Source organism: Dipteris shenzhenensis, chromosome 27, assembly GCF_047967505.1.
Source record: "Dipteris shenzhenensis isolate YYH24624 ecotype China chromosome 27, Dip_SZ_1.0, whole genome shotgun sequence".
Classification (NCBI taxonomy): domain Eukaryota; kingdom Viridiplantae; phylum Streptophyta; class Polypodiopsida; order Gleicheniales; family Dipteridaceae; genus Dipteris; species Dipteris shenzhenensis.
Window position 1 is genome coordinate 32,994,383 of NC_141622.1, and position 21,682 is coordinate 33,016,064.

General features: G+C 41.5%; 1 protein-coding gene across 1 annotated transcript; it reads right to left on the bottom strand.

Moving 5' to 3' along the window:
• Window positions 1–897: 897 nt before the first annotated feature.
• LOC147884184 (uncharacterized) lies at window positions 898–2,258 on the bottom strand. Its single transcript, XM_087398953.1, has 3 exons — window positions 1,934–2,258; window positions 1,644–1,778; window positions 898–1,337 (listed from the first exon to the last, which is right to left on the bottom strand). The coding sequence occupies exons 1-3, from the start codon at window positions 2,236–2,238 to the stop codon at window positions 1,127–1,129; spliced, it is 651 nt and encodes a 216-aa protein (XP_087255079.1). The 5' UTR covers window positions 2,239–2,258; the 3' UTR covers window positions 898–1,126.
• Window positions 2,259–21,682: the final 19,424 nt, after the last annotated feature.

Genomic DNA, 21,682 nt, shown 5'->3' on the forward strand with positions numbered 1-21,682 from the left:
CTACATGGCTGAGGTGATATGGTGCCCAATCATGTCGTAAAAAGTAATAAAAAACAGGGTTATCAATCCATCATTTGCCCTTAGGTAGGGCAAGCAATGCAGTCCTAAATTCCATGTTATGGAGGTGCATCAAGTGAGAGTCTCATGTCTATGCCAAACCAATGCTGGGAGACCTTACCAAACTTTACATCTGGCATCGTCTCTAGCAGATGTGTCTAGATCTAGTAAGAAGACCGAGGCATAAAAATATATAGCTATGCACGAGCTATGCACAAGAATTGTTGCATGTGACTTCAGTACGGATGATCAATAATCATCTGATACTTTATTAGGCTAGGCTAACAAGTGACAAGGGGGTTGATTAGACAAGTGATAAGGGGGTTGAATTACATGCAAATATTTTCATAAGATCATATTTTATGCCTAAGTCATAATGTATCCTCTAGAAATTATAAATATCAGTTTCACCCCCTATTTTGACCATTTTTATAGCTTGGGTATAAAAAATCAATTTCAAATGAAGAGCTACTAGCTCTTGTGCAAGCTCCACTTATGTAATAAATCATTTTTGAAAGAATAGTTCATTATTATTAAAATTTAAAGCTTGGAATTTCATCCACCAAGCTTAGGGATTTCATTAAGAGATATGTAGCTATGCCTCGTGGATTTTGTATGAGGGATATTTTTAATTTCACATCTTAGAGAAGTTTACACATACTAAATGCTTTACTTATGAATAACATTTTGGTGTAAAAACATTTCTAAGTTTAGGAAAATTATTTACAAGTTTGAATCCTATTGGAGTGTACTTAAATGCAAGATCCTCATAAGGTCTAGGTTTAGAAAGGTCTCTAATTAAGACTAGAAAGTAAAGAGAAGGGAAGAAGTAGCTAGATGCATAATGAATGATCTTTTGGACACTCTTCCTACAAAGATTGTAACATGACTTTCACCCTCAAACATTTTGTGAAAACGTCAAGCTATCTTCAAAGTTATCTTCAATAAAAGAAGTATGCTAGTTGCTTATTGAATGAAGTATGAGGTAGTTGCTTATAGAAAGATATAGTTCATGGTGTGTGACTGTTAAAATGTTAAAACGGGTTCTTAAATCTCGAGGGCGGCCGTATCACTCTCGTCTTGGTGTCTGAAGTAGCTGTAAGGATTGAGGATACACAGACTCCAGCATCGCAAACGGATTCTCATCCACGTAGTTGGGCGCGGAGGGGGCATGATTATGCATGCCCTCATACGTTGTGATCACGTATTGGGGGTCCGATTGCAACCTCTGAACTCGCTTTTTGACTTTGCAGTTACTCACCGTGCAGCGATAATAACCCCTGCAATCCAGAACGCGCTACATTACTGCCACAAGAATTCGACGCCTAAGCATCTTACGCACGTCGAGCGTTATGCGGAATATGCGAAAATGGGGCTTTAGAATGAGATTCTTCATCAACAATGCCCCGATGACAGTCACAAGCGAGCGTGGTAAATTGCTTTCTCTTTGTACTTTCTACACGGTCGAAGCTAGCTTATCATCGAAACTTCTCTATAAGTTTCTAATGAGCTGCAGGAAACAGCCTTACCAACAATGACTTGAGACAATGCGCAGACAGTTCTATATGGCTTCATCGAAGGAGTACCTGGGGTGGTTACTATTTTTCACTGCTTTCTGCCCGTATTTTCTCCATTTAAATCCGTCGTCGAGGACGTCTAGGTCGCTTTTCGTCTTGAGGGCTATTCTGGGTCCGCGGGTTTTCTCTTTCAGCTGTGATATACTGAATCAAGCCACGATGAACGTGAAGGTGAGGAAATAGAGACGGCGCGGGATGATTAAGGAAAAGGTATAACTATGCATGGAAAGCAAAGAAAGAGAGAGAGAGAGAGAGACAGAGAGAGAGAGAGAGATTAGTTCAAATGAAAGGGTCCTCACTTCTTTCCCTCACGCTTCGACGGAGCTGGCACCAATTCAGTAGTAACTACATGATCCAGCATGGGTTGTGAAGGGGGTTGGTGTTGGGGAATCTCATGCGAGAAGTCTCGACTGGCAGGTGGCAGAGGGGACGGAAAATCTGTACATATGTGAAGCGTATGGGAGGGAGGGGAAGCAGACGCATCCGGTGAGAAAACGCGCAGGCAATTGGAGTGGGGATCGGAGCTGCAAGGGGGCAGAAGGCAAAGGAAAGGGTCAGGGAGATCGAAAAAATCGCGAAGTATGGAGGATGAGGAGGACTCCATGGCATGGAGTGAATCGTCTACTAGAACGGGGGAGAGTTATTCGCAAAGAAACGACTTGCCATTTCAATACATAGTCAAATTTCGTATCGTAGGGACGACGCCTCCCTTTCACGAGTCAAGCTTTATCATTTTTTATCGACTACCCCCCACTCGAAATGCTTCCCCCACTCCACTTTCCCATGAGGACCTTATAGTTTCTAGCCTTGAGCCTATCTACAAGGAATGGTCAACATGGCTTATATGGTGAGGAAACTTACAAGCAAATGTGATGTTGATGGGCCTCAAGTTCGTGCCTACGAAATTCAGCAAACTCAGGCTAAATGATTCAAGGCCCCTTACAATGCTAAGAACAATCTATAAAATCTAGGCCAAGGACAAAACTTAAGGATCAAATGGATTCTCTCTTGTTTGATAAGCCCAACCTAGCATGACTTTGTTCCAAGGTAGGATATCTTTAAAAATGGTCTTAAGGATCATTGTTTGCTTGGGTGTAGCCAATTTTGGTGAGGTTCAGGGACTTGTCTATATATAGGTATCTTGCATGACCTATAACTTATGCATTGCTAAACGATATTCAGCAAACTTTGTCTTCAAGTTGTAGTACACATTCCAAACTTGAACATGAGATCAAAAAATTATGGAAGGATTTGGAACGAGACCGTTAAAGCATTACAAGTGCTATGTTGCATGTGAAGCATGCATCCTGAAGACTATAGGATATAGCAATTTATTCAAAGACATCAAATTTTTGTTCTATACATACATGCAACCAAGGAATTATTCAAAAGTACACTATGTGAGATTCTCCTCAACCTAAGCACACACCTAAATGAGAACATTGGGCATGGGTTAACGGGCCTCCAATGTTGTGCTAAAGTGATGCATAACCATTTGAGGGCATGCTCCATAACTTTTTTTTTATTTGTTGAAAACCAAAGTGGATTGAAAATTTGGAATCCAAACTAGTGAGACTACTATATGGTGGTCTTAAAACATTGATAGTTATTGGTATTGGTATCTAGATTTACCCTAAAATGGAAGAAGTTGAAAAAGTGCAATTTGTGCATGTGAAAAGATCTTTTAATAAATCCAACACTATTTACAATTTTGAATTGTTTATTTTTCCATGCACTTGCTTGCTATATGGCTCATAAGCATGGCAAAGGTCATTGCATTTAATAATATACATCATCAAACCCGATAACATGCCCTTTGGCCTATCTATTTTTGAAGCATTTTAGGCGACATTGCACTTGTTTGGGATATCCAATTCTGCTGACCTGTATCGTCAGAGGGGGAAAAACTGGTGGCTGAAATTTTGCTACTCCTGCGAATTTTGAATTTTCACATCGCCTGCCCATCAAATCTTAGAAGATTAAGTACCTACAACCTACTCTCATTCTGCAAATGCCCTGCATGCACCTCAACGTAACCTTACACAGACTTTGGTTTACCATTGTCTTCATTCAGGTAAGTTGTCTTCTATTCTTTACTTGCCTCACCAGCTAGGTTCTCTGGGTCTATTCTGGACTAATCGTGGCCATGGCATCAATGGGGCAACATGCAGCTCGCCATGGCTTGCAAGAGAAGTAGACAGAGGCTGCGAGAAAGGAAAGTTGAAGAGCCAGGTCAAGGCACAAGAAACAAGAAAGCACTAGCATGGTATCGAATCGGCAATGGAAGACACTTTTGTAACATCTATGAAGGGAGAAACAACAAGAAGAAAGAAGACTCCTTGCAGAGAAGCAGCAAGAAGCGAATGCAGATGCATGCATTCAATCATTGCCATTGGAGCAAAGAACACAAGTTGTGGTGTCACGATTGGTGGGAGCATTCAAGACAGCAACATCAGGCCATTCAGGTGATTACCAGTCTCGAGTGATCACAAGCTTTAGCCTGCACCCTAAAATTCATAGAGTAACAACCCTACCAACACCTCGGGAGATGAGAAATGGCCTACAGAAAGTGAAAGGGGAGCACAACTTAGATCAACTAGCTGCAAAGAAGGTGGCATTAGCTATGTTGGTATCCCCTGAAATAAAGGAAAAATAGCTTGGGTGCACAATGTCAAAGATGTTGTCAATCAAAAGGACCAACGTGGCTCCAGTGGTTGAACATAGAGCAGAAGCAATGCATGATCATCCCGATCCGAGAAGTCTGTGGGCTTCAACAGAAGCAAGAAAAGGAGAGACAGCCTAAGTGCGAAAGTCACTACTATAGTGATGATGTTTTGGCATGAAAATACGAGAGTTTCTGCAAATAGAAATGACATATGTAAGAAGCGGATGGGATGCAAGGTGTTTGAGGAGCACATCATACACATGGAGTACACATGCTAGTTACAACGCAGGTCAGTGGTGCCTAAACTAGCCCGGTGGTTGTTTGTGAAGCTTTGGAATAGTTTACTTGTTTCATTTCTTAAACCAGGCTTAGACTAGATGTGATTGTCCTAAACCAGCCCGATGGTTGGAACATCATGCAACCATGGTTGGTTCAGCTCAATCACCAGATATGTGATTGTCTTGAACCAGCATGGTTAAACAGACATTAGTTGTTGTCTAGCCCAGCAATATATTGTTATTTTACTAAACCGGCCCGGTGGTTGGAATATCATGCAACCGTGGCTGCTTTAGCTCAATCACTAGTTATGTGATTGCCCTAAACCAGTGTGGTTAAACAGACATTAGTTATCGACCAACCTGATGGTTGAAATTATTGTGCTTCGTAGTACTTAAATTCGTTAAATTTAATTTCTTGCTATTTGGGTCATATACCACTATTTCTAGACCAGGATGGCTTGGACTTTATGTGATTATCCTAAACCAGCCTGGTGCTGGTTCACGACAAACAGCAAACAGTTACTGACATAAATTGTGATTGAAATTGTGAAATTCAGAAATGAAAAGCAATATATTATTATTTTCTAATTGTGAAATTCAAGAATGAAAAGAAATATACTTATTATTGTCTAGTATGTGAAGTTGAGACCGTCAGGCTAAACCAGCCCAATGGTTGAAATTGTGACAATGTCCTAGTGGTTGAAATTGTGATTGTGCTAAACATGTCCTAAACCAACCCAATGGTTGACTGTCCTAAACGTGACCTAAACCAGCCCAGTGGTTGACTATCCTAAACATGTCCGAAACCCAACCCAATGATTAAAATTGTGACTATCTTAAACTAGCGCTGTGGTTAAATTTTATTTTGCTTCATTATATACTTTAATTAGACTGTGTTTTGTCTTCTTTTAGTAGTAGTCAAAAGCGGGCTCACTGTTCTATTGTTCTCACAGTTGGGTCAGCAGTAGTAGATGGAGTTGTATCTCAAGTTTATGAATCAGAATCTAGATATTTCAATTGGGCAGAGAAGCTTTGAGCATTGTAAGCCCTCGTATGTTAGAAAACTCAAAGACATGAATGTTTGTTGTTGCAAAATACACATCAACTTTGACCTGGCTCGGCAAGCTATGAATGACTTGAGATCTGGTCATGTTAGAGCATTGCTCCATGGGGATCGATGCCCATGCCTCCCCGATGAATGTGCAGTCTGTAGGCCACCTAGATCCTCATCGTGTGTTGTAAGGGAGGGCAAGTTTTGTAGCCTAAGGTCTCTGTGGGAGCCAGTGGTTTGTCCAAAGGGAGACCATGAGTGTGTAGCCTAAGGTCTCTGTGGGAGCTAGTGGTTTGTCCAAAGGGAGACCATGAGTGTCACCGGATTGAATGCATTCGCGGAACATGCAAGCATTGCAGTTTGAAGCTAAAGAAGAAGACATTTAATGTTTGTCAAAATGAAATGAGGGAAGACAACCATGTTGCTCTAAAATGGAGGAGATTTGAAAATGTCAATGTTGAAGGATTCGATAAAAAGAGATGGCCACTGTCATATAAGAGCACCCAGCTAAGGGAGCTTATAGGTCAGGTGTTCAATCCATCCCAAAATATGTGCTTCACAATTTCATGGCCAACTGGCAAGATAAGCAGTTCACGATGTGCCTTGCCAATTTTTCCCGTGACACTATTATATTTGTCATAGATTTTGCTGAAAATTATTCATTTCAAGAACAAGATGAGATGCAACGTGCTCACTCATACAACAAGTAGATAACTATTCTTGTGCATATCACGTACAGTCATTTGATTGATTCTTCCACGTCGCCTGATGCCAATCTGCTTGCTGACTCACAGGAGTCCAGGTCAGTGCAACACACATACCATTTCTACATTTCAAATGATAGGGAACATGACACCTTATTTTTGTAGCATGCTTTTCTACTCCATTGGGAATGGTTGAAAAAGGAAAATTTCCATGCAAAAAATATTAAACAACATTAGGTGTGGAGTAGGTAGTATAGAACACTAAAGGCCTAGAAAAGACTTAAGCCAAAAGTAAATCTAAACCAAAAATCATCGAGAATTAGTTGATTATAAAGTGCAAAAGTGGACATTGACTTAGTAATTAGGCCACTGACATGGTAACTCAGTGCACTGACTTACCATATATGTCAGTGCCGATGACTTATCTCAGACCACCTACCCCTGACATTTTTACTAACTGATAGTTAGATCATAAGTCTGCACAATTGGCATGCCAGCTCATCCAAGGCATTGACATAGCAACTTAGCACGTGGACTTATCTCCAAGACATTCGTATAGAAAAATCACCACCATAACCAAAATTCTTACTGAAAGTATCTTCATAAAACCCTCAATGACACTTAAATAGTCAACACATTGAGTTAGCCCCCTAGTGTTGACTTAGCATTCTAAGGAACTAACATTAGCATATGCTCAAGAGTGTTGTCAAGTATTTAGGTATTCATATCAAGTACTTGAGAAATTGATCAAAACATGGAAAGTTTGATTAAAACATCATCACTTGTACTTAGCTCTAGGATGCTGACTTAGCCTTAATTGGTGTCACTGAGATAATCCTAAGTCAACACTACTGGCTTAGTCCTAAGTCAGCACTGTTAACTTAGCCTATGAACTAGAGTTGGGTGAACTTAACTACAAAGATCTACTTGGGTTGGGCATACCTACTACCTGATATTCGGTCATCTACATGCCCTCTACTTGCACCTTAGGTCTGATAGGGTGCTATAAGAAGAACTTGGGCTTGAAGATAGTGCTTTGAATAACATCTTGTCCATTAGGGAAAAATTGGGGTCTCAAAAGGGCCTCATAAGGAATGGATTAAGAAATGGATTAGTCCTAATGAAAGTCCTAACCCCCCCTCACCTAGGTGGGTTAAGCCCAAAAGTGACCCCACCTCTTACACCTCTTACCCAACTCTTACTCCTAGGTGGGAACCAACAAATTCAAAATTCAAATTTTGAATTCCCTCCCTCCTTCTCTCTCCTCCCTCCCTCCCTCCCCCTCCTCACTCCCCCTCCCTCACTCCCCCTCCTCACTCCCTCCTCCCCCTCCCTCCTCCTCCCCCTCCCTCCCTCCCCCTCCTCACTCCCTCCTCCCCCTCCCTTCTCCTCCCTCTCCCCCCTCCTCCCCCTCCCCATCCTCACTCCCTCCTCCTCCTTCCCCCTCCTCCCCCTCCCTCCCTCCCTCCTCCACACCTGCTCCTCCTGCCCTCCCTCCTCCATGCTTGCTCCTCCTGCCCTCCCCCTCCCTCCCTCCTCCATGCCTGCCTCCCTCCCTCCTTCACACCTACTCCTCCTCCCCTCCCCCTCCCTCCTCCATCGTTGCTCCTCCTCCCCCCTCCCTATTGCTCCTCCCTCCTCCCTCCCTCCTCCTCCACGCCTACTCCTCCTTACTCTCCACACCTATTGATCTGCCCCCCTTCCCTTCTCTTAAACTATTGGTCCTCCCTCTCCCATCCCTCCTCCTCCTCACCCTCCCTCTTCATGTGTGTTGCTCCTTCAATCCTTCTTCTCCACACCTTCTCCTTCTCCACACTTCTTTACTCATGGCACCATTCGAGGACGTCTCCAACAAGTACTAGGTTCACTTAGAGTTGGAGGCTGAATATGCATGCACACATAGTCTGGGATTGAGGGGAGCTTCTAAAATCCACAGTCTTTGTTCACAAGGAAAGAAACATCTCGGCCTTTGGGTAGAAGGATCCTTGTATCCTTTAGATCCTGCCAACCAAAAGAGCCCTCCTTTCCATACAATGCATGAGCTAGTTCAGTTTATTGGAAATGGACATGCGGGGTTGCTTGGTTATTGCAATCGGTTAAACAATGCTCAGCCAATGGCTATGCAAGCAAGCGAGATGCGCAAAGTCCAAGCAGAGATGCTAGCACATTTAGGAAATAGCACCATTGTTGCAATGCATAACTCTATGCAGGATCTTCAAAGGAAGAACCAGGATCTTCATGATAAAGCCAAAGCATTGGATTTGGAGCGAAATGCATTGGACTTGGAGCGACATAAATTAGAAGAGTCACTCTGTAAGCTAGCTGAGTCCAAAAAAGGTTTGGAAAGATCTATATACAATCAAGTTCAATGAGCCATAGAGAAGGAACGAGAGAAGGCAGAAGAACGAGTGCAAAAGATGAAAGAAACACCTTTGGGATTGAAGGAGAGGAAAAGAAGTTACTTACATCACATGCATGCATTGGTACCCACTAGTGGTGCCAGAGAGAGGAGAGCCTAGGCTACAAGGTTGGTTATCAAATGTTCCAATGAAATTACACTCTTTTATGCTACACTGTTTGTGACTAAGTTTTTCTTGTGTTCTTCTTTAGGAACTTCATGGAAGATGTGATGGGAAGAACGGACGAGGATGATATTGACTGTTCATATGCTCTAGCTGGTTTATTGAAGTCAAGCAATGTCATTGGGATACTAAGGGACCCAAGACACAAGCGCCTATGTGTGCAAGTTGCTGAAGAGGTGATGAAGGATTTCAAGGATATTGTGGATGTAAAGGAGATGCTTGCAGCTTGTGATACTGCCGGTGTAAGTCATAAAGCTTACACATCTATTTTCAAAAATTTCAAGTGCTATTTTGGGAAAGTATAAGAAGTCTACAGTGCGCCTACCCACACCTTGGTCTGTGAGACGTGCATGGCAAGAAACAAATCAACGTGCAAGAGAAATGCTTGGAGGGTACCATTGGGTAAGGGGCACAATGACTTGGAAGAGTAAAAAGAAATCTGGCTTGCAAACCTTTGAGATGAATGCTATCAAAAATGTCTACTTAGATGTTGAGAAACTTCAACAAGCAATGGTCAAATTCTATGGCATGAAAGAAGATGGTCAGAGGAAATCCATTATAGCATTGCACCTTACTTAGTTCATTTCCTATATCATGTTTATCCTAACTATTTCTCTCTTTTGTTGTATAGATTGCAATGAAAAGCTCATATTTATCATCAAAATGGATGAAGCTCAATTGGTGAAAGAACACAAGTTAGAGAGAGTGAGCATCTGCATTATGAATAAAGCCTTAGCCTTTGTTCAAGGGAATGAAGAAGTAAAGCAAGATTTCTCAATGCAATAAGAGAAAGATATATGGTGGCTTGCAGCATTTGAGACTGCAAAAGAGTGCCATGAGACATTGAAGTGAATAGGAATCCCATCAACAATTCGAAGACAAGAGCAAGGGCAAACATTGACAGTCGATGGCCATGAAACATTTCGAGTTGAATGGCATCTTGTTGGTGATTTGAAAACCCTCAAGTGCTTGCATGGTTGTGATATAGGGACAAATGCAATGAACACATGCCTTTATCGCATGTGTTCACAACGTAAGCAAAAGGCTGGCTTACAATGGGAGAATGGCATTCTATCTTGCAACCAAACGCAAGCTCCCAATTGCAACAAGAAGGATCCAAAGTGGGATCCCATCTTGCCCATCCCACTTGAGAGAATAGACATATGTACTTTACACATAGAACTGCGGGTACTTGATAAGTTATTGTATTTGCATCTTGTTTATGCTTGGAATTTAATTCTGCAAGAAGTATCCACTGATGCATTGCAGCACCTGAGAAGTTGTAGTCAAAGATGGGATTCCATGGAGGACATTACAAACTTAAGGAGGATAAGAAAATGTCTGGGGCAACACAGAATCTTCCTGCAAAAGTGTCCATGGGTGGAGGGAAGGCAAGGAGATTCCTATCGAACCACAATCTCGACAAAGACAAACATACATTGTCTTAAAGTAGTTTGGGTTGGGAATATTGGAAAGCATTGTGTGAATGCATGACCAATAAGGCTTCTCATCCTCAAGTAGCAACTTTGAGAGCTAAAGTATGGACAAAGGTAGATGCATTGATAAAATTGCTTCGCCAGGTTCAAATCGATGAGATGTATTATGAAAGGTTCAGGATGGCTATGAAAGAGTTTATGCAATTAATGGTGAAAGCATGGGGGGAGTCGCACATTACGCATTACATGTTAATCTTGGCACCATCGTAATATTTAGCACTTGCTTTATAAATAGTTTTTGTTGCTGAAAGATTCTCATCATGTGTGCAGCACATTCTCTATGCACACGGACCATGGTTTGTACAAAATTGGGGCCCTTTGTCCATTTGGAATACACAAGGCATGGAGAAGTCGCACTAGAGAGCCAAGGCAGCCTACTTCAAGAACTCAAGGCATGGTGGTGGTGTCACTCGTAGCAATGCATTGCATGAGATGTTCGACTAGTTTTTTAGATGTTTACTAGGAAGGACTTTGAAGTTTCAAAAGGCAAAGGCATCAGAACTTGCAAAAGCAGTTCAAATTATATCAAAGAATAGAAGGCATAGTTCTCGAAAAGCATCCATAGGGAGTCAAGGAGTCACACGTTGGTTGCAAGCTAGAGTGAGATGTTCGACTAATTCTTTAAATGTTTACTAGGAAGGACTTTGAAGTTTGAAAAGGCAAAGGCATCAAAACTTGCAAAAGAAGTTCTCAAGAAGTTCAAATTGTATCAAAGAATAGAAGGCATAGTTCTTGGAAAGAATCCATAGGGAGTCGAGGAGTCACACGTTGGTTGCAAGCTAGAGTGAGAGAAGGGAGCACATACAACCAGCAACAGAAGCTATGGTGTAATTGTATACAAATATGAAATAAATATATTGCTTATTTTGGCCACAATTTGTGTACTCGCTCTTTAATATCTTGCTTATTTTGACCACAATTTTTGTACTCACTCTTGGAGTCCAAGGTTTGTGTGAGGTGATGACATTGGGGAAACTGGGGACATGGTGAAGGAGGGGTGCGGGGCAGGGCAAGGGGAGGGGTGGAGTGGTAGCAAGGGTGGGGGGAGGGGGGGATCGGGGGTATGGGGGAGGGCAATAGGTGTGGGTGGGGCAAGTAGGGGGGAGGCAACCGGGGGGAGGGCGACGAGGGTGGGGGGGTGGGAGGGGTTAGGGTGGGGGCAGGGGGCACAATGAAACCCTAAACATAATTCAAAGGGGTGTCGAAACATGATGGGCCTATATAAAATGTTTAAAAAACCCTAACTCTCATTATTCAATGGCAAGAGTGAAGAACACCGCTAGACCCACAGGATGCCACCTCCACCCTTCCTCCTCTAGCTCCACCACCTCCATGGCATCTGTGCACACAAACCTATCCAAGTCTAGTGGCACCTCCTTCAACTCTCGTGAGCCCTCCCCCAACTCTCATGAGACTTCCCCCAACTCTCGTGAGCCCTCCCCCAACTCTCATGAGCCCTCCCCAGTCTCTCATGAGCCCTCCCCAATCTCTCTCTTAATATAGAGAGGCTTCTTGAGGGCCAACAAACTACTAGGAAGAGCACAATCTTCCCTCTCCTGGTGATAGAGCCCATCATGGAAACGGTACCTGTGCCCATAAAGAGGGTAAAGCAGACACCGAGGAAGCCCCATCCCAAAGAAGGACAAAGCTCAGGGCTTTCACGAGAGGGGAATTCGGAGGAGGATCAACGCAGAGAAGAGTAGCGCAAGAAATTCAAGGTAGACAGGAGGCTGTAGGACCGTGTTCAGATACCTGTAAAGCCTCCACCAAGAGTGAGGAAGCCATACATAGCAAAGCCAGGAGCGCACGCCCTAAGGGAGATCAAACAGATGTAGAAGACCACCGACAATCTGATCCCGTGTGCTCCCTTCCAACATGTGGTATGGGAGATAGCACAGGGATACAAGGATGATGTGCATTCAGCACGGGAACTATGGGGGCACTCTAGGAGGCTGTGGAGCAAGTGACCACCGCTTTGTTCGAGGATGCCAACTTGTGTGCCATCCATGCAAAGGGCGTCACTGTCATGGACAAGGACATGGCTCTAGCGAAGCGGCTACAGAGTGACCCAAGCTTGAAGCCCTAGATTCTCTTGCAGCCCACTCTTAGGACTTAGACCACCCCCTACCCTTGAAGGCACTATCTTGTATCTAAGGCCTAAGGGCCGATCTTTTTTAATAAAATATATCCACATTCTCTACACTATCGCATTGTTGTGTATTCCCCTTGTTTATGACTGAAATTACTGATCATTTTAATGTAAGTTTTGAATTCTATCAAATTATGAAGGAATTTCACCGTCGCACAGAAGGAAAAAGTGTCTAGGATGTCGCCAGGAGCCTAGAAAGCTTAAAACCCACCACAGTGTGAATTTGGGCATTCTGGCAAGTCCAAAATTCCCAAATTCATCTGTGGTGGGTTTTAGGCTTTCTAGACTCCTGACAACATCCCGGACACTTTTCCTTTCTATGCCATGGTGAAATTCCTCCAGGATTTGACAAAAATAAACTTTCGATACCCGGAATTGGTGAAAATGATACTAAATTGGCTAGAAATGCATTAAATTAACACAATTAAAATGATGGAGAAAATATACCATCACCGACTTAAACAAAATACAATGGAATAAATATTATGAATTCATGACGAGCAACAATAACTTAAAACAAATAATAAAGACATGTTGTCATGTATCCATTGAAATATATGTTTATATATACAAAATGCCTCACACGCTATCTTTCTTCTTGGCTAGTTTGAGTACATTGAGAATAGGGGTCTTTGAATCCCCTAATGGATTCCTAGATATAAACCTAGCCACAACATCACTAACATCCTCCTCTCCTGCTACCAAAGACATAGCTATTGCTGTCAATGCCTTGCCATGAATGTTCGATCCAAAGGGATTTGGCAGGCTAGACTAGAATAGTGGGGGGTAGAGGCCCTAGAAAGAGGAAGGGGAGAAGGAAAATTTGCCACAAGGGCCCTACCATCCCATTGAAGGCCCTAGAAAGAGGGAGGGGAGAAGGAAAATTTGCCAGAAGGGCCCTACCATCCCATTGAAGGCAGTTTTGGGCTCATGTGGGGGAGGTGCACCTGGTAGGAGGGTCAAACATGGGTTAAGTGGGGGGGGATGGTTTGGGTGTGGTCCCTAGTGTAAGGGGATCAACCAATAGGGGCTCTCTGTAGGCCTTCCCACCCTCCACCTCAACATACCATTGCCCCACACCTTCTATCACTCTCATTGGTACACCTCAAATCACTCTCTAATCCCTTAAAATTAGGAAACACTAATTGGAGGCCCTTTTGAGACCCCATTTCTCCCCTAATGTACCTAGCCAACATCACATTAGTCAATCAAGAGAAAATTAGATGGCCTACAGCAAGGTGACCTATTGAGATCCAAAGAGTCCATGAGCTTTGATGGAAATATGGTTAAATCCCCCCTCCAATGCTAGAACCTTAGCAGCACCAAACTCCAGCTCTATTGAAACTCAACTCCCTACCCCTTCTAAAAGCTCGACTTTGGGAAACCTTTTCCAATATGATGGGAAGGCTTGGGCCGGCTAATCTAGGAGACATGGTAATTTCATTTGCTAGGTAGGGCCAGAGTGTTAAAAGTGTCACAAATGTCAATCGAACTAGTGTTGTCAAAAGCAATAAATAGGGAAACAAGTCCAACTATGTATGTAAACAACCAGCCAACCACAAAACCAATTCTTTGAATGAGGGCAGCCATATAGGGGAGAATTTGGCTTGACACTCTCATAAGATTATTGAGTACTAGCCAAGAAGGGCAACTAGGTAATCTAGAAGGTTTGCTAGCTAGGTTTCTAGCACCTCAAGCTACCTTATCTGACTTGGGGATAGGGCATGGGGGACATTCTGTATCCAACTGCTACTAGATACAAGCCTATCCATGAAGTAAACAAGCCACTTCCAAGGGGACCCCCAATCCACCTACAGGACCATCTTACCCCAAGTTACAATGTAGATGCCTAGCAATCTGATTCTTCAAATGTTACATTTGTTTAGCTAGAACTGGAACCCTCCAACTAGATCAGCAATGTATGGAGTAGGATCACTAGCTACTCCAACCCCTCCTATTTCATGGATAGTCATTACAAATGCAGCCATGAGGGTCCTCGTGCAAGTCCTAGGAAGGGGGCTAACACCTCTAATATTCAAAGGAAGGAACAAAATATGTCAAGAAGCAAACCAATGACAATCTCCAAACTGGTCATTAAGTCCTTGCATGAATGCAATTGAGTCTCTCATGTGGAACAATTTGAACAAATTTATGAGACATTTGGTGAGCTTGGAGACCTAGACATGGTTACTTATTTTGTATTTAGCCCTGATGGCAAGATTAGACAATGGTTTAGGGCCATGAACCCAAGGAAAAGGTCAATTGGACCATCTTACATAAGTCATTTATAGTGGCTTTGCCCCACGAGGAACAAAATGGACCCCCATGAACTAGTTGTATGAGGTAAAGCAAAAAGAAATTGAATCTCTTCACGTTTATATTGCCAAGATAAAGCACCTAAGCTATTGGTTTGAGCTACATGAAAGAATGAGTGATGCACGAATGTTGCCACATATCCTCATCAAACTTTGGGATTACAAACTTCCATGATCAGCATCCTACATCATTTGAGCTATGCACCAACAAGATGAAAGTGAGTTAGGCAAATAGTCCCAAATTAGATGAGGAGAGGGCCATGATGGCCAAGGTTCCTTATGCATCAGCAGTTGGGAGTCTTATGTATGCTATGATAGCTACTTGATCAGAGATTGCATTTGAAGTCAGAGTTGCTAGCTGGTAAATGGCTAATCCACGAAAGAGGCATTGGGAGGTCAGTAAGTGCATCATGAGTTACATGAAGGGTACCAAGGAGATGTGCATTTGCTTCAACAGATGAGAGATGTGTGTACTTGGGTATGTAGATTTAGGCTATGCAAGGCATGTGGATAGCAAGACATCCACTTCTGATTATGTGTTCACCTTTGTAGGTGGTGCAGTGTTGTGGATGTCTCGTGCACAAAAGTGTGTTGCTTTGTCTACCACAAAGGCCGAGTATGTTTCAGCCACAGAGTTAAAAGAGAAAGAAGTGAGAGCTTTATAGGTCTATTTCTAGGTGATCTTAGGAAATCTATCAACCATCCTTGATCATTTCTATCGTAGATACTTGGCATTATCAACTAAGCATACAGATAGCCAGCCCCACAAACCAGGTGCTCACTAATTTCATCTATGATGAAGGGTGCAAATTGCTTAGGCAACATTGGCATTGTGAGTCCAAACGAGAGCACCTAGACAAGGATGCAAAGCCCTTATGCAAGGCTGGCACTTTGGGTCTAAAGTGTAAACAACATTATCTACACAAAGTTCAAAATGGTAAGAGAGGAGGAGGGGACATGGTAGGAACATAAGAGTGCAATGTCATAAGCCTATGATGTACAATTAAAATTATCACAAATTAATCTATTCAAGATACATATGTGGATGAGATTTCAAGATCCTCTTAGAATCACATGAAACCCATAAACAAACTATTCTAACACTTCCCCTTTAGTTGAAAGTTTTGTGTCTTGATACGTAGGAGTTCTCTAAGCTCCTCAAATTTTCACAATGGCGATTCTTTAGTGATAAATAGTTCAACCAATCTTCAAAGGAACATTGAATAGGTCAATAGTTTTACCTCTTCAATTTGATGCTAAATGGAATGATGGGAAATATCAATGATGCCCTTCCCATGATCTTTTATATTCTTTTCTAAAGAAAAAGCACTCATTTATCATAATAGATGATAGTAATTTCCACTTGGGCTTGAACCATTTTCATCAAGAAGATTCCAACATTGTAGCTGTATTGGTCTACAACAAAATTTTAATAATGCATTATTGTACCTTTATTATCAACAAAGCAACTATGTGCTCCTTCTTGCTTAATGATACTTTGCAATGCTAATTGAGCAAGACTGTAAAACCATTGGTTGATTTTGTTTCTTTACCTCCACCCAATATACATCATAGAATTCCATGAGGTGTGTTCTTTGATATGTTCTTTCCAATGTACACTTGATGCTCCTTTGCAATCTTGAGGTACATATAAAACCTCTTCACTATCTTCCTTTAAGTAATGAATGCTTACATGATGAATGCTTACATGGTATTGCTATAATGTCTAGTCTTGTTGTTGTCAATAGATATATCATTTGGCCGACTTCTTGTCATCAACATCTTGATGATATTCAATGTTGAATTGCATCGTATTAAAATTATTTGACCATCTTATCAAATCCCATTTTTTGTGATAGTTTACATTTATATATTTTATCATATCCATGATAACCTCGGTTGATCATCAACATAAACTGCAATGATTGTTAGATTTCCATCTATATTTAAAGTATATAAGCAGGGATCATCTTCACTCTTAACAAATCCTTTTTCTTTGAGGTATTCATACACCTTGCTACACCAAGCCTTTGGAGCTTGTTTCAAATTAGTGTGCAAAAAATGGTAGGATGACATTATAGAACTACATATAAAGATGGTGCAATACAAAAACGTTTGCATTGCACAATCAATGCCTTTACTATATGTTTTACTTTAGTGTAACAAGTGAGACTAGGTACAATATTTTAAATAATGTGCAAAGTAAATGAAACTCCCTCCTATCCAAAATTAGGATGCCTACTTAACAGATTAAAGCTATTACATGTTTGGAAAGGCACAATGAACTATGGAGGAATAAGATACTTCATACAGCTCTATTGCTACGACATCAAATCAATCCTACTAACATGATCAATCAGACTCACACAACATAATTAGGCCACCTGATTGGAGACTTCTTATCATGCAAACATACAGTCTTGTCATCCTCAAACTTTATTAACAATTCGTTTGGCAAAGATCTATCCTTAGGGCAGGAAGCCTTGGTAATCTTAGGAGGAATTTGTTGGAACATAATCTCCCTCCTCGTACAATGTCACACATGGTAACATGATCCTAGAAGTTATCCACTATAGTTTGGTGATGGAATCCTAAGCTTGTACAAAAGGAATTGGCTAGTTCATAGTTTGAGGAATACCCCCATGCATGTTTTTTTTGGAAGCCTCACCTAACTGAAGGGTGGCTAGGCAACCTGATTGGGACATAGATACATTGTCCATTAGCATTCAAATGCCAAAATGGTATCAACGCAGGCAAAAATGATGCATGGACTTTTGTGTGTTGAATCATTAAACTTGCTACTTGGCTAAAAATCATTACGTGCAAGGCGATGCTAGTTGTAGGTAATGAAAGTGACTAGTCTATGTGCCTCTACACCTACTTGTGGATTCTTGATGGTGATGTGGTTAGTGGGCAGTCTCCAAGAATACATAGGAGGATTTCAATTGAGGGTGGTGTTGGAACATAAGATCTCTGCTCCTAAAATGGCACATGTGGCAACATGATCTTGGGAGTTATGCCCTATAGTATGGTGATGACTCCTAAGCATGTATATCAGGCTAGCTAGTTCATAGTCTGAGGAATGCCCCTATGCACATTTTTGGGAAAGCCTCATCTCACCTTATAGATGGCTAGGTGGCCTAGTTGGGACCTAGGTACATGGCCTATTAGCATTCAAGCTCTAATAGATTCTTCCCTTCTAAATGCATCCACTACAAGAACCTATAGGGACACAAATTGAAGCATGATCATCAAGCTATAGGTGGATTTTAATCCCACCTCACTTTTCTCATCACAAGTTCATGATGAACATCTCCTAGCAACTATCTAGTTACTTAACAAAGGAAAGTGATCAAAGATTCAATGGGCCAAGAATATGTACCACTTTCAAGATTACTCAAGTAAACACTTGTAGTGTGTTCAAGATTGCTCAAGTTTGCACTTGGCTATCCCATATTAATGTTTCCTAACTCCCCAAAACGTGCATGATGTTGACACCGTTCATCCATTATATGGTATCCCCCTAATAATGCCCCACTACATGTGCAACGAACCTTGAAAGCATGCCAACAATATTGGGTACCTTCCCTGCCATGATTCATTCATGCTTTACCATCCCCAAGGGGCGGCTCATTATCCAACACATCCCTACATGGAATTTAATTACAATCATGTCTCTTCAAGGTTGGGTCAATTGTTACAATTTGTGAGTCAAATACTAGATCCTTGAGCTGAAACCGAGAGAGTCATCCTTTTGGCAGACTATAGCTCCACACTATTTATCTCAACTTGAATTCTTAATCTTAGTTCAATATAACCATTATAATTGATTATACATTTCTCTCAACCTCATATTCAAGTTGAAAAGTTATCACTCTTAGGCTAATTTTCAATTCACATGTTCAACTAAGACATATCCTTGTATACAAAAACACATGCTATGCTTTTCTTTTAGAATGAGAACTATGTTACCAATAACCTAGCAATAATTCCACAATCACATGATGGCAATTTGAATTCTATGTTGGTACTCACATCCCATGTAACTCTACATGTTCACATTTGGTGCCTAACCTCTCCAACTAGGAATGCAAGGCCTGCATATGTTGTAAATAAGCATCTGATTATGAAAATATAACACAATATTAAACCCAACTAGGAATGTGTATGTTGTAGCTAAGGATCTCCTTGTGAAATACAACTCACTAATAAACAAGATTACCTTCACCATTTTGAAAAGCCTTCAAGATTATAAGTTAAAAACTGAACTTCTATGACCTCAAGATTATAAGGTAGTAGCCCAACTTCAAAACTTTTGAAAGGCAATATTATAATCTAGATATTAATCCCAAAAGCTCATAATTTTAAATATTACATGATTGCAATACGCACACTTTCTTGCCAAAGGACTAGGAATTCTATATTCCAATACATACCACTCATTTGAAAGGAATTTAGAAGAACCTTTACTTTCACATTTTGGACTAGCATTTTCCGAGCATTTTCCCCCAAATGCCACAGCTGATGGGCGCCACCTACTTTTTGTACGAAGATTTGGAGATGTGCAAGGTTCACTTCTCACAGATGGAGTTGGGCTACTAGAATAAATTGGACTTTGGTAGGTAAGCTACCCCTCAATCAAGTTGGGATACTTTAAAGCCATTTCTCTTAATCCTGAAATGTCCATGTCAAAAATTTGAGATGACGTGTGTAAAATAAAAAGAATGAAATGAGAATAGCATAAAAACAATTTTTGGAAGTATTTGTGGAAAAAACCCCAAAAGCAAAAGAATTTGCACATAACTACATGCTTGTGTGTGTGTGCATGCGTACATGCATTTATGCAACTTCACGAGCATTGTGCATGAGTGTGTGCACGTATGTGCATGTGTGCAGGCGTTTGGGTATGTATGCATGCACGTGCACACATGTGTGTGTGTGTGTGTGAGTGAGAGAGAGAGAAAGAGAGAGAGAGAGAGAGAGAGAGAGAGAGAGAGAGAGAGAGAGAGAGAGAGAGAGAGAGAGAGAGAGAGAGAGAGTGAGTAAGAGAGAGTGAGACTGAGAGAGAGAGAAGATCTTGCTACACTCAAACGATGAGTGTTGTGATGCTGTTGTAAAAGGAAAAAGGTAGCAAGGTTTACGTAGTTTGATAAGGCCAGGCTTTTGGTATAAAAATAATGTGGGAAGCTTCTTGTGGTTGCGAGAATGCATTATAGCCCATGATTGGCATTTTTATTCTATAGAAATCCAAATTGTGTGCACACTTGATTGTACTTGAGGGTGTGAAGTGAATTTGCAGAAGGATATAATCTATTGACCATCTTGAGCAACACATCAAATGAAACCTTCTTAAGTGTTGGATGGATCTCCTTACTATGTTGGAGGGTTCTCACTTAGTCCAAAAGAGGCCATACTTAATGTATTATGAATAGACCTCCTACATTAGGAGAAAAGGAAATGGTGATCTAGACAGACAAATTAGCTCAAAAAAGCCTTAACTCACCTGTAGAGGTGCTATTAATCAAGCACCATTTGGCACATTACCTCAAGTATATAGTCTCCTTGTCAATCCAAATATTCATGATGTGTTTAATCAAAGGGCATGTGTCCGAATGAAGCTTGGCAAATCATGGTTACAAGTAGCATGATAATTGCCAACCCATGCTAATTGGGGTGTGGAAAAATATGACAAGATACCTTGAGTATTTCTTAAGAAACTTTAGAATTGCCCTTCGATTTTATATTGGGTCAAGCGTGTGAGAATGTAACATACCTCAAGTTCAACCTCCTCCAAGGGACAAAGACTACACATCCTTTCCTCTTTGGGATCCTTATAACTCTCCAAATCTCAAATGGATAGTTAGTAGAAGTATATATGAATGTGCCCTAGAAAAATGGAAAGAGTGTGACATGTGAATCTTGATTATAGGCAAAGAAATCCCTTCTTACACATCTCCTCCTCCTCTGCTGTGTAATAATCAAGATTCATTTGATAGATAGCTAAAGGATATTCTATCTGCACATATGCTTAAAGTTGAGTATTGATACTACTCTTATGACAATTCCTTTTTGAAACACTTTTACTTCTCAAGCTCTAATAATCCGAAAAGACCCTCAACATGTGTGCACATGCATGCAGGCATGCATGCTTGTGCATATGAATGTGCTTGCATGCTTACGTGCGTGCATGTGTGTGTGTGTGTGAGAGAGAGAGAGAGAGGGATGGAGAAATAAGAAAGAAACTCTATCAAAAGTCTTCGGAAGACCAAAAAGGGTCTATCAAACTTTAAAAAACCTATCGAATGAACTGATGGGTGGAGCCACTAAAGTGGCATTAACACATACAAAATCCATAATCCAAAATCTGGTGCATAACGGCACCGATACACAAAAGGGTAAGAAACTATCTGAGTAGAAGCCAACGAGAGCATCAGCCCTAGGAGGGGGTTGTCAGTGTGTGATGCTGCGGTGATAGAAACCCTATGATAGGGTGTTGGCAATTATCGACATGTACATCTGGCTCAAATCTCATGGCTGTAGACTTGCGATGAACAAGTGACAGAGTCACTCTTATGGTCGTGTGATTGCTAATCTAGTGAGCATAACAGTGAGGTCCCCTAGCGTGATCTGTGCCTCAATGCACTGCCAAGTCTGGCGTGTCTCTGACTCTAGCTCGAGTCATCGCAGCCACCGCCTACGTCAATCTTGTTGGTAAGTACTATCAAGCTGGAAAAACTCAATGATCATGCTTTGAGTGGAGTCTGGATGTGTCTTAGAATCTCCCCTGCATGCCTTGAGCAGCCACCCC

What these genes read in the sequence shown, in the direction of transcription:
- LOC147884184 (XM_087398953.1), bottom strand. Translation starts at nt 2,238, where the DNA reads ATGGAGTCCTCCTCATCCTCCATACTTCGCGATTTTTTCGATCTCCCT. An exon ending in TCGAAGCGTGAGGGAAAGAA is followed by an intron (nt 1,779 to 1,933) that starts GTGAGGACCCTT and finishes GGCTTGATTCAG; the next exon opens with TATATCACAGCTGAAAGAGA. An exon ending in AAAAATAGTAACCACCCCAG is followed by an intron (nt 1,338 to 1,643) that starts GTACTCCTTCGA and finishes TCTGGATTGCAG; the next exon opens with GGGTTATTATCGCTGCACGG.